This window comes from Thermobia domestica, chromosome 3 (genome assembly GCF_964235325.1).
Source record: "Thermobia domestica chromosome 3, izTheDome1.hap1.1, whole genome shotgun sequence".
Classification (NCBI taxonomy): Eukaryota; Metazoa; Arthropoda; class Insecta; order Zygentoma; family Lepismatidae; genus Thermobia; species Thermobia domestica.
The window spans coordinates 321,297,665-321,310,127 of record NC_137456.1 but is presented as its reverse complement, the minus strand read 5'-3'; the positions used below and the strand labels follow the sequence as shown (position 1 = coordinate 321,310,127).

The window sequence follows — 12,463 nt, the reverse complement described above, 5'->3', positions numbered from 1 at the left end:
TCAATAGATCCAGGAAAATGAGCTATGCTATATTACAGGGTTGCTCTTCAAATATTGATTAACGATAAACAAAATCGTTAGAGAAGTTGTTAGGAAAATAGTATTTTAAAAGTTTCAGCCTTCAGGAAACTAATCGTCTTCTTTGAGAGAAGAGAAATAATATTTTAAAAAAATGTCTGTAGAGAATCTTATAAGAAAAACAAATTGTTTAAAATATGATCGGGACACATTGACTGGTATGATCTCTAGGCAAGCACACACACACACTACAATAAATGAACGTACAGGGGCGGATCAAGGCAAAATTGTCCCCGAGGGAAAGTGACGTTTTGGCGCCCCCTAGTTCCAGTCCATATTTTACATTTTATTACAGTGATTTTAATATTTTAAACCCATTTTATTACAGCGATTTCAATATTTTAAACCCATTTTATTACAGTGATTTCAATATTTTAAACCCATTTTATTAAAGTGATTTCAATATTTTAAACCCATTTTATAACAGTGATTTTAATATTTTAAACCCATGTTATTACAGTGATTTTAATATTTTAAACCCATTTTATTACAGTGATTTTAATATTTTAAACCCATTTTATTACAGTGATTTTAATATTTTAAACCCATTTTATTAAAGTGATTTTAATATTTTAAACCCATTTTATTACAGTGATTTTAATATTTTAAACCCATTTTATTACAGTGATTTTAATATTTTAAACCCATTTTATTACAGTGATTTCAATATTTTAAACCCATTTTATTAAAGTGATTTTAATATTTTAAACCCATTTTATTACAGTGATTTTAATATTTTAAACCCATTTTATTACAGTGATTTTAATATTTTAAACCCATTTTATTACAGTGATTTTAATATTTTAAACCCATTTTATTACAGTGATTTTAATATTTTAAACCCATTTTATTAAATGATTTTAATATTTTAAACCCATTTAATTACAGTGATTTTAATATTTTAAACCCATTTTATTACAGTGATTTTAATATTTTAAACCCATTTTATTACAGTGATTTTAATATTTTAAACCCATTTTATTACAGTGATTTTAATATTTTAAACCCATTATATTACAGTGATTTTAATATTTTAAACCCATTATATTACAGTGATTTTAATATTTTAAACCCATTTTATTACAGGGATTTAAATATTTTAAACCCATTTTATTACAGTGATTTTAATATTTTAAACCCATTTTATTACAGTGATTTTAATATTTTAAACCCATTTTATTACAGTGATTTTAATATTTTAAACCAATTTTATTACAGTGATTTTAATATTTTAAACCCATTATATTACAGTGATTTTAATATTTTAAACCCATTTTATTACAGTGATTTTAATATTTTAAACCCATTTTATTACAGTGATTTTAATATTTTAAACCCATTTTATTACAGTGATTTCAATATTTTAAACCCATTTTATTAAATGATTTTAATATTTTAAACCCATTTTATTAAATGATTTTAATATTTTAAACCCATTTTATTACAGTGATTTTAATATTTTAAACACAGTGGCAGATTTAGCCCAGGGTTCTCTAGATCCTCAGTTTTTTAAGTGACAAAAAATATTTTAAGCTATTACTTATGTATATTTGAAAGTTTATAGTAACTCATGACATATCCTATCATTATCATAGTCTGGGTTCTGGCTGGCCCCCCGAGTTTTTTACCTTCTAGATCTCCACTGTTTAAACCCTACAAACAATACCAACTTCCCCTTCATTGTTTCTTCATGCCATGTCTCTATTTGTCGATTCAGCCTCCCCCTCTAGTGCTATGAAAGTCTCTTCTTTCATGGTGGAATGCGAAAAGGTGATATAATTAACGCTACTTTACAAGAATATAAACCAAAAGAGTCAGCAGGAAACACGATATAAAATTTACTTTTTGAGACTCGTTTTGTCGCCTCCTGACTGTGGCGTCCCAGGCAGTCGCTCGGGTTGCCCGACCCTTGGTCCCCACCTGTGGACGAACATACATCCAGAAATGATTTTTTTCGCTATATGGGGGTAATGAAAATATATAAATCGGTTGAAATCTTAAATTGGAATTTTTGCATGATCAGCGTTGCTTGAAAGTAAAAATTGAACATAATATCAAGAACACTTAGGAAAAATTGCCGGACTTTTTGATATTTAAAAGAAATTCTGTAGAATACAAACTACGCATATTGTGGGCATGGCTGTTCAGTTCTAGACCGCTCATATCTGATGTGAGAGGTCTCTGGTTCGATCACAGATCATGTGAGTTTGTAGTGGAATCATTGTATCCGTTGGTTCTCATGGAACTCTCCGTTTTGCTCGCTCATTCGCATTCCACCAATTGCCATAATCCTTCTGTTTCATTCATCATCCGTACCAATCTTTAGCATGGAAGGCATAAATGTTAAACGTAAAAACTTTAAAACATTCATTTTTGTATAGAAAATACGGTTTGTAAAAGAGTTCTAATAGTCAGTAGGTGACGACGTATTTGTTCCGAACATATTGGCACTCCTTTATAGTAATCTTTAATGAAATATTGTAGAATAACATGCATATATATCTATATATTTGAGTAAGAATGCTAATAAGCAATTTTAGTTACATGGTAGTACAAGCGCATTTCAACTTTCGACATCAATTATATCTACTAACTCTCTCTCTCTGCTGTGATATTTGAATCTCGTCTTTATATTCAGATGAGTTTGCGTCATTTGTAGACAACATTGGCACATAATCATTTTCGGTATCGCTAATACCATGCCAGAAAACCTGAAACGAAGAATAGTTTTCTGTTAATGGTAACAAATATTGTGCACGAAGATATAATGAAAAACTTCATGGTGATGTTAATGTAATAGCGGGACAGATGTCATCGAAAAAATATACCCCAGATGGTAAAGACAATAGAGAAGTTTATTAATCACCAGTGCCGTGCCGTAGGAGAGAGCGAGCGGGGCGACAGCCCCGGGCGCTGAAGCAAGGGGGCGCAAAATTGAGGAGGAGAAAAAGGAAAAATATATATAGGGAAAAAGTACTAAAATGTTTTTCAAAATCAAGGGAAAGTAGGGTTTACTTTTGAAAATTTACTTATCATGGTGGCGCTTCGCGCCTGGTCTGTCGACCTCACTATATGTGCGGCGTCGTCGTCGTATACTCTCACCCCGGGAACTGATTTCGCACGACACGGCCCTTTTTTTTATCTCCGTCTCCGCTATTCTAACTTCCTTCCTCTAAAACTTAGACAAAGAAGTCTTTGAGATTAAAAATATTTTATGAAGGATATGGACTACCAAATTTATACCCCTAATAACACATTTTTTAAAAAAGAAATTATGTTTTTTCCCCTTTTCAAGTGTTTCCAACATTGTCTTTCTTCTCTGACACTTGCTTTTTGCCACATGAGTTATCATGTTCTTAATAAGATAATTTCTTTTAGTTTCTCTTCATCTTTCTAAGTATTTCAATTGAAGAGTTTGATGTAATAAGAGCGTAAGTGAAACATGCAGTTGGAGAAAAGAGATGTTGAAAATTTAAGTAATGTTTTTTGCTTACATAAAACAATGTAATATGCAGCATTTTACTCCGATACTGAATTGAAATGATATCAGGAGGCTAAACAAAAAAGACAAAAGCCACAAATGCGTTTGATGCAATAAAAGGGCGTAAACTAGCTTACACCCTTATTACATCAAACTCCTCAATTATTATTTTTCTCTACTCCAATCAGAAGCGTAACTATAAGCAGTGGTGCTATTCAGCCGGTTTATACCGGTTCACTAGAACCGGTTTTTAAAATATTTCGAGTTCGCAGAACCGTTTGTTATACCAAGTCATAACAGTAAATTTTACCCAGCTATACCCAAGAACACTAAATTTTAGTTGAACTATCTGTTCTTATAGGAATTTTTATAGCTACATGGTTAAACATATTATCTCTGAGAACAAGGTATAAGCGTTTCTTACTTAAGCTCAAATGCTGAAATATCAAGAACGAGAATTGGGATCACATGAGTATAATGATGAGGGTTATTTATATTTGAAACGGATACATGCCATTATCAACAATTATCGAGCCATTGCTATATGGAGGTCTTTCCAATACTTTTTGACAACCACCTATCTTGGATAATTTGTTTCCAAGATATTCGCAGTGCTACCTAATTTCGTCACACTACCTTGTATTAGGATGCTCTGTAGGTCTCTGGTCACTTGTAGTATCTAATAAAAAAATACTTTTGTCTACCTTGTATGGTTTGTTTCCTAAGAGAATGATATCTATCCATCTAGTATACCTACACATAAGATATATATATATATATATATATATATATATATATATATATATATATATATATATATATATATATATATATATATACAACTGGTTATTAAAAATTTAGAATAACACCACTGATTATAAGAGACTTCCATGGAAGAGAATAATATACTGCAAACTTCTACACGTGAAGGCTGTAAATAGACTTCAGACGGCAATCACGATGAACAGGTCGTGAATCATAGCTAATGATCGTCAAGTGACGAAGATTAATGAAGTCAGCAACATTTCTGCATGGAAGTAAATAATTCGGTGCAGTAAATAATCTCAATAAATATGTTTTAGGGATACAATGTTTCGTCCTCTTCATTAAACAATGCTTATTCAAGATGGTATACTTCTAAAGCAGTGGATCTGTCTCTCTGTCTTTCTTTCCCTTTTTAACAGATCTTATGTCTTATAGGCGTTATGCAGCACACTAACATATGATCTGATAATACTATGGGAGAATCGGGATTCTGCTAGCATTTTTGCCGATCCTAAACGTTTCAGTATTCGCGCGCTGCCCTGTATTATTTTTGCGCGCTACCCTAGCCAGCTGTTTTACGTTAATGTAAAATGTACAGAAAAATTTGGGCAAGTCTTTAACTTGCCCATTTGATGTCGAGAACAGAACCCAACCAACCCCTGCGGGGCTTCTAGCCCGTTCCTACTACTACTACTACTATTTCTACTACTACAACTACTACTACTACTTTTACTACTATTATTGCTACTACTTTTACTGTGGATCCGTATAGTAAAATTACAATCTTATTTTAACCCCTTCAGTGCGTAATTTTCAGATGCGAACCGCTGTAAAAAGTGTAGTTTTTTTTGAGGACATTGGATGTTGATTCTAAATCTGTTTCAAAATCACTTACATCAGAATCACTAATTAATAAGTCTTCCTCCTCAATGTCAGCATCGTTGAAATATCATTTTGAAGCCATTACTTTGCTATCTGCTCTCAAACAAAACAAAGAATGAAAACTATATTTGACGAAGCCCAAACTCTATTTTAATTTCTTTCTTTTTCCTCTTCTTCTTTTAATTAAGCAACAATTGAAACCAGCTGAGTGCAAACACGATTAATATTATCGGGATAACATTACTCATACTATGGGCAAGTATATTCGCCATACGCAATACAAAATAGCCAAAGCAAAATGAAAGCGTATATATACGCCATCCGCACAGCAGGTGCGTTTTGAAGACACGAGTTAACTCGCCACCCACACTGAAGGAGTTAATGAAAAATGTGTTGTGAAAATTTAAAAAAAACTTTCCTTGGGCCGGGTTTGAACCCACGCCAAAAACTATTTTCATTAGTAGCATCTTGCTCTAGCATACCCGACTACGAGGGCCGACAGCAAATGGCGTTTACTTTCTGCTATATATAAGTCATGACCTTTGATGTCCTATTTGTATCGGCCAATAAGATCAGAAGATACCTGAAACGTTTGGGATCCGCAAATATGCATTCTGCTAGCATATTTTTCTTTTCACTCTTGACCCTAGCCATAGGAACTAAATACAAGTGTCTGATTGGTTGCACTTTGAGATTGTCCAAACTTTATGGTGCGTGTATTGTGTATTAGAGTAATATAAAAAAAATATCACTTTGTGTGTTGATCAAAGTAAAAAGATAATTATGTTTGGGTTTCATTTCGAAAGAACATGGGGCATGTATTTTTACGCGCTACCCTAAAAATATATGCATTTTGGTCACAGGGAAATGGTTGAGATTCGAAATTCGACCATCCGAGTGTGACGTAATGTCACGTATTATTATCAAGAGGTAAAGGGTGGAACAAAACGAGCCCTTTGGGACTTCTAACCCCATTCGCTTGCTCAGCTATGTTTCGTAAACTAAGAAAATCACTTTTTTATGCATCATATGTTAAGTACAAGGTGAAATGAGTATTATTTTTATCTATGTTAATGATAAAAGTGTTATGAAAATTTTAAAAATAAAAAAGTCCTTGGGCAGGGTTTGAACCCACGCCAAGAGCGATTTTCATTGTTAGCCCGTTCGCTAGTACACTTTTTTTTCCGAATGTGTCTCAGTAACTTACTTGAATTACTTATTACTAATTTTACTTGCTTTACTCGTTTAACTTGTTTTTCCAATCTCCTAGAACGACAGGGACACGAAGACAGAAACATCAAGACGGTTAAAATCACAAAGGCTCTCCCACCGGGAATCGAACCCGGGATCTCGTACACCAAAGATACACGTGTTAGCCACTACACTCGGCCACGAGGACCGATAGGAGCAAGCATTTGATTTGTCCTATATGTATGCTACGTGGCGAGAAAAGAATAACTTCAACCAATGAAAATCGTATATTTAGCTCCTATGCCTAGGGTCAAGCGTGATTTACATACGTATATGCATTCTGCTAGCTCGTTTTCAGCAATCAGTTGTTTGTTAACTTGTAGTAAGATTAAATAAATATGTTTAAAAACTTCCTATTTTTTTCTTCCAACTTTCTTCAAACATTCATATTTAGGGAAATTAAGTTGTACCACTGTTAGTGTTAAGGATTTTGTAATACACGAGTTGAAATCCAGTATTTTAAACAGAGATCATGATGAGAAATGAACTTAAATTACCGTCGGCCATTGGACTCGTAAATATTTAAATTCGTCTGCAAATGTGGCAACGTAACTTGCGATGGAGACAACCGCCATCCACTGAAAAATGCTGCTGATAACATGTTCCCAGTAGCCTCCTTCGTCCGCCGCCCATTTCAGCTTATTTACACCTGAAAAGAATGCAAATAGTAATTAACACTCCAGAACTTACTACCGGTATTCAGTTCTCTTTGTTATGGTATTTAATACTGTGATTTGCTATTTTTTATGTATTAGCTTTCAAGCCGATTAGACATGATCATCACGTGTTGAATATAAAGTCTCATGTATTAGAGATTGGTCAAATAAGCTGAATAAACCTTCTTTAGACAGAACCTCTTTGACGATAAGTAGATTGTAATGTACATTGTGATTCTGTTTATAAACAACAAATACGTGCACCTTACGATGGAGTACTACACCTAATGTTGGAGTACTACAAGTTTCAGACGGCAGAGACATCAGCGACACCTACAATTACATGACGACGTGGGAACAGCAGCGCCACCGTTCCTTCCCCCCAGAGCGCATATAATAACCGAAAGGATTCCATGGACAGCCATCAGTTTCGACTTGTTAAATCCTCTTTCTGAGTTTGGAGTGAAGCCTAGAAAGTAACTACCCTAACCAAAAGCCTTAGCTTGCAGTGGAGTTAACGGTGACTTTTCCTCGTGGCTTGCAGTGGAGCTTTGTGGGAGACTTTGCCTCTCTTTCTGCTTGCAGTAGAGCAGTGACTGAATCCTAATCGTAACCCGGACTGGCTTGCAGTGGAGCCTTGGGAATTAGCCCCTCTCTGCTTGCAGTGGAGCAGCGAGTGTCCTACAACTCCTCACGTAGTTCGCTAGTGAGGGATCCTTCCCAAGACCGTCAGGTCAAAGGGATCTATATCTAACTTTATTAGAGAATCTATATTTTTGTACTAGACTTGTAGAATATTATTCATAGTGGAATTTACAATAAAAACCTGTAGTGGGAAACGAATCCGAATTATAATTTGCTCTACCAAAGCTTTACCTACCCCTATACAGGGAGAACCTTAGAAAATGTTTGATCCTATTATTTATTCTTTAGAAGTAGACACATCATCGTGCATCACTGATAATTAACATTCCTTCTATCTCATTCAAATAGTCAAAAAACATGGTAATTGTATGCTTGGATTGAATTTTTGCGTCGCGTTTAGCGTCAACCAACATCCAAGCTATATAAGATCCGGAACTTAACGTGAGATCCGAAACACACGAGCCTCCACAGGGGATCAAATCCGTATCTCCCGCTACGAAGGCGCATATGCTAACCATAAGGCCACGAGGAGCTCTTAAATAAACATGAAAAGTATGCTTAAACCGTACTTCCATAGTACAACCAAGGTATATCACCTTACAACTAATGTTTAACAACAACCATTGTGACCATAACGATTTAATTTTTTATTTATCATCACTGATATGTCTTTTCCAGTTTTAGATTCCAAATTCCTTACTCCTTGTGTTTTGTAACTAGCAACCAACACTAGTATGTTCCCAGAATTGTTTTATTTTAGAAAAAAGCGGTAAAGGTAAGTGATTTTTATTTGTTTTCTTGAAAGAAAAGTTAAATGTAAATATAATTCGATTTATATTATTTTAATATCTAAAGGTAGTTTATTAAAATATTAGTTGATGTGGTTTTGGCGTACGTGGTCTAAGGTTCAATTTCCGGTCGAAGAACACACAAAAAACGTAATTTCATAATCGTTCGCTTTCATGTGTTAAAAATTTTCGCGCCAAAAATCTTAACCTATGAGTCATAACTACAAATCTAAGATTCAAAGTGTGAAATTATTGTTGTATATCAATAGGTTACCTATCAGGTCTCAAGTTCAAAATTTAAAGCTGTAGGTAAAAACCAACCAATCAGATTTCAGTTAAGATAACTTTCAACCAATCTTAGACTATGAGTTGTGATTAAAGTTCAAGTTATGCAATTGATATTGTTTCATATATATCGTTGCCTATCAGCAGCAGCGCAAATCTGTATTCAACATTAGGGAAGGGGGAGAGACGGGTAAAACAGTTTTTTTTAGCGATGTTCAAAATATTTATGAAGTTGAAAGACAATGCTGTGGAGGCTCAGGGGAGCAGAGTTGTCTTCAACGTTGGAAGGCGGGAAGATTTGAGGCTTATTCTGGGGAACATCAATTTTATCTAAGTTTTCTTTGTGGCAATCGGACACAAATCATCACATTTCCCCCCGAAAAGAAAACACATTTCAAATCGGATTATTGGGGGAACAGTCCCCCAGTTCCAAGATTGGAGGGGACATGTTCCCCTCATCCTTCCCGGGATTTGCGCCAGTGCTTATCAGGTTTCAAGTTCTAAAATCTTAGAGTGAGTTGTCACGAAATTTCAAACTGATAAAATGATAAATTAGGTTAACATCTTAAAATTTGAATTCTGGCAAGAGAGAACACAAGTTAGATCATTCAATGTTTAGCAGAGTCCTAGTTTTGAGAATTCTCGAATTCAAGAAGCATCTTTTGCACGCCTCTCAAATTTTAAGAATGTAGAATCGAAGTATACATGTCCTATGAAAAGAGAATGAATACCTGTATTCAGTCATGTTATAAATAATAATCAAAGAACATATCAGTAATCAATAACCGACCATGTGACAATGCTAATATTTGGCACCCATAAAAGAAATGAGAAATAAGCAGGACCACATACTTTTACAATAAGTCATAGATAACATTTACCAAATTTTGTTTTGTCAAATCCCAAATTTAAGGAGCTGTCCTACTTACTCTTCCCCAAAAAAATTAGAAAAGGACATCACGTACACATGTCTTAGATTCTTATACCACCGTTCGATTCCCGACGGGAGCTCATGTGGTTCGGATTCCACGTTAATCAGTAGGTCCACGTCTCATATAGCCTCGCTGCTGAAAGGGACGCTAAACTAAAATCAACTCAACTCAACTCTTATACCATACCTATAACTATATAAGATAATAAGGACTTATCAAAGAGGAGGTAAAAACCTGCCAAATTCTAATTTGTTTTAGCATGAAAGTAAACGATATGAACTATCCAAGAGGTCCATTAACTTGGAACGCCACCATCCCAAAATTCATTCTTTTATATCTCATCGTTTTGCAACATTTTGCACCGTTTTGCACTTTGATTAAAAATTTTTGTACACTCACCATTACTGAGAAATTCTAAATTCAAATAGTGTTCCAAGTTAATGGTATTTCAGCTACTAACTCATTTTCAAGATTTAACAGTGCCAACATCATCTCCTGGTTTTGCACCGTTTTGCATCCTCTTTCAAAAATTTTGAATTATCACCCAAACCGAGAAAATAACATTTGAAAATTCAAAATTCAAAATTCAAAATTTGCCATAAAAGCGAAATTTAAGTTTTAACCTGCCATAAGGTAGAGCACGTTTTGCAACCTCAGAAAATACCAATATTTCATTTTGTACTCTCACAGTTACCGAGAAATTTAAATTTGAAAATATCGAATTACCATTAACTTGGAACGCCACTAACTCGTTTCGAAGAATTAAAAATATCAGCGTCATCTACGAGTTTTGCACCTTCACAAAATGTCGATATTTCATTTTGTACCCTCACAGATAATGAGAAATTCAAAATTCAAAATTCCGAATTACCATTAACTTGGAACGCCACCAATTTATATTAAGATATTAAGAACATCAGCGTCTTCTACGAGTTTTGTACCCTCAGAAAATGTCAATATTTCATTTTGTACACACACAGTTGATGAATAATTTAAAATTCAAAATGCCGAATTACCATTAACTTGGAACGCCACCAACTCGTTTCGAAGAATTAAGAGCACCAGTGTCTTCTACGAGTTTTGCAGACTGAAAAATGTCGATATTTCGTTCCGGGAAACTAAAAAACACTGGTTTCTAGCTTCTTCTTCTTCTTCTTCTTCTTCTTCTTCTTCTTATTATTATTATTATTATTATTATTATTATTATTATTATTATTATTATTATTATTATTATTAGCTTTTTCTCAATAAATTATATTCCAGGTAGTTTTTATTATGTTTAACCAATAATTACTGTCCCGGGCCAAACGTTATACTTTTGTGCATAACTATTTTAGTTTAAGCCCTTGTACACAGAACCTATCTACATAAAGCTGATTTTCTTTGAAATTTCACTTATTTTCTTTAAGATTTCCTGACAGAAATATTTATTTATTATTCGTGACTTAAAAAAAAAAAACATAATTATTTTATTCACATCTATGTCTCATTTCCTGTTCTAGGGGCCGTCGACATATTACGTAACGCTATTTTTGACTAATTTTTACCCCCTCCCTCCTGCTTGTCACACTTCGTAACGCAAGGCCAAAGCCCTCCCCTTTGTTACGTAACACTTTTTGATTTTTGTTTTTTCACCAATTTTGATTATTTTAGGGGTTATTACAATAAAAAAACTATTTTTAATGGTAGAACCTTTTATTATAAAATGCTTATATTATTGTGAATATATTTGTAGCGCTTTTCGCCAACGAATCAAAATATTAGAAAATGAGAGACTCGTAATAATATTTTATCCCCATAAGGTGGTTTAATTAACCAATCCTAATTCTCCAAAACTACTGTCGTTTCCCTAAGGAGATCGCACCCATCATTTTAGGTCACTGGTGATTGGCAAGGAGAAAGTACTGCGGAAGATGCAGTTAAAACAGGGTTTAAAGAAATAACATCTACCTCTTCTACCGAGATCCAGGATGCTTCGTGCATTTGAAGTTCGCCAGTGTTAACGATGCAGAGTTCTGTTCCTCGTCAACCACAGATTCGAGGTGGCTGCACACGTGAAGTAGCAGGGACATCTCGTTTGTAAACAAGCTTTCGAGCATCTTCTTTGAACTTCGGACTTCAGTTTGCCACTTTCCAAATTCTTTTTTTCCCAAATCAGTGCGAGAATGCGAATAAACTCGATTTCTTCAGAAATATTCAAATCCAAAAATAATAATAAAAAATAGTACGATATTAATATCCGTCGAATTAGGCTTTTAATATCTTTAGTTCTGCAAATCGTGCATCGTTCCGTCGCGGAAAATATTATTTAACGAAACAAAGTTTCTTCTGTTTCACATGCGAAACTTCTTCGAAGAAAAGAGTGGATAATGATTCGAATCAGAAGTTTTATTCTCAGAAATAGCGATACAAGTGGGAACGCGAAGGAATTTTAAAGCGGTGGTTACGATCACTAACAATTAACTCCAGAAAAGCGTGTGACGTAAATGCAATGCAGCGATACCCAGAAAACGGAGTTTCATTGTATTGTAATACACACAGGGTTCTTCACCAGTCATGCTGGTGTCTAGTGCGTCTTCGAATCCCTTCTGTATGATTCAATTTATATAGGCTATAGTTCGCAACTTTCCAAAATAATAGAAATATTTATTTATCTATCTATATATCTATATATACAGGGTGAACGGTAACTACGTGGAC

At 34.2% G+C, this 12,463-nt stretch overlaps 1 protein-coding gene across 1 annotated transcript in view; it reads right to left on the bottom strand.

Moving 5' to 3' along the window:
• Positions 1 to 2,628: 2,628 nt before the first annotated feature.
• LOC145681877 (DNA damage-regulated autophagy modulator protein 1-like) overlaps positions 2,629 to 12,463 on the bottom strand; it is a 52,151-nt gene continuing 42,316 nt past the window's right edge. The window contains exons 6-7 of the mRNA XM_081753482.1: positions 6,955 to 7,106; positions 2,629 to 2,789 (exon numbers count right to left, since the gene is read on the bottom strand). Coding sequence (XP_081609608.1) covers positions 2,655 to 2,789; positions 6,955 to 7,106 — 287 coding nt within the window. The 3' untranslated portion in view covers positions 2,629 to 2,654. The remainder of the gene's footprint in view (positions 2,790 to 6,954; positions 7,107 to 12,463) is intronic.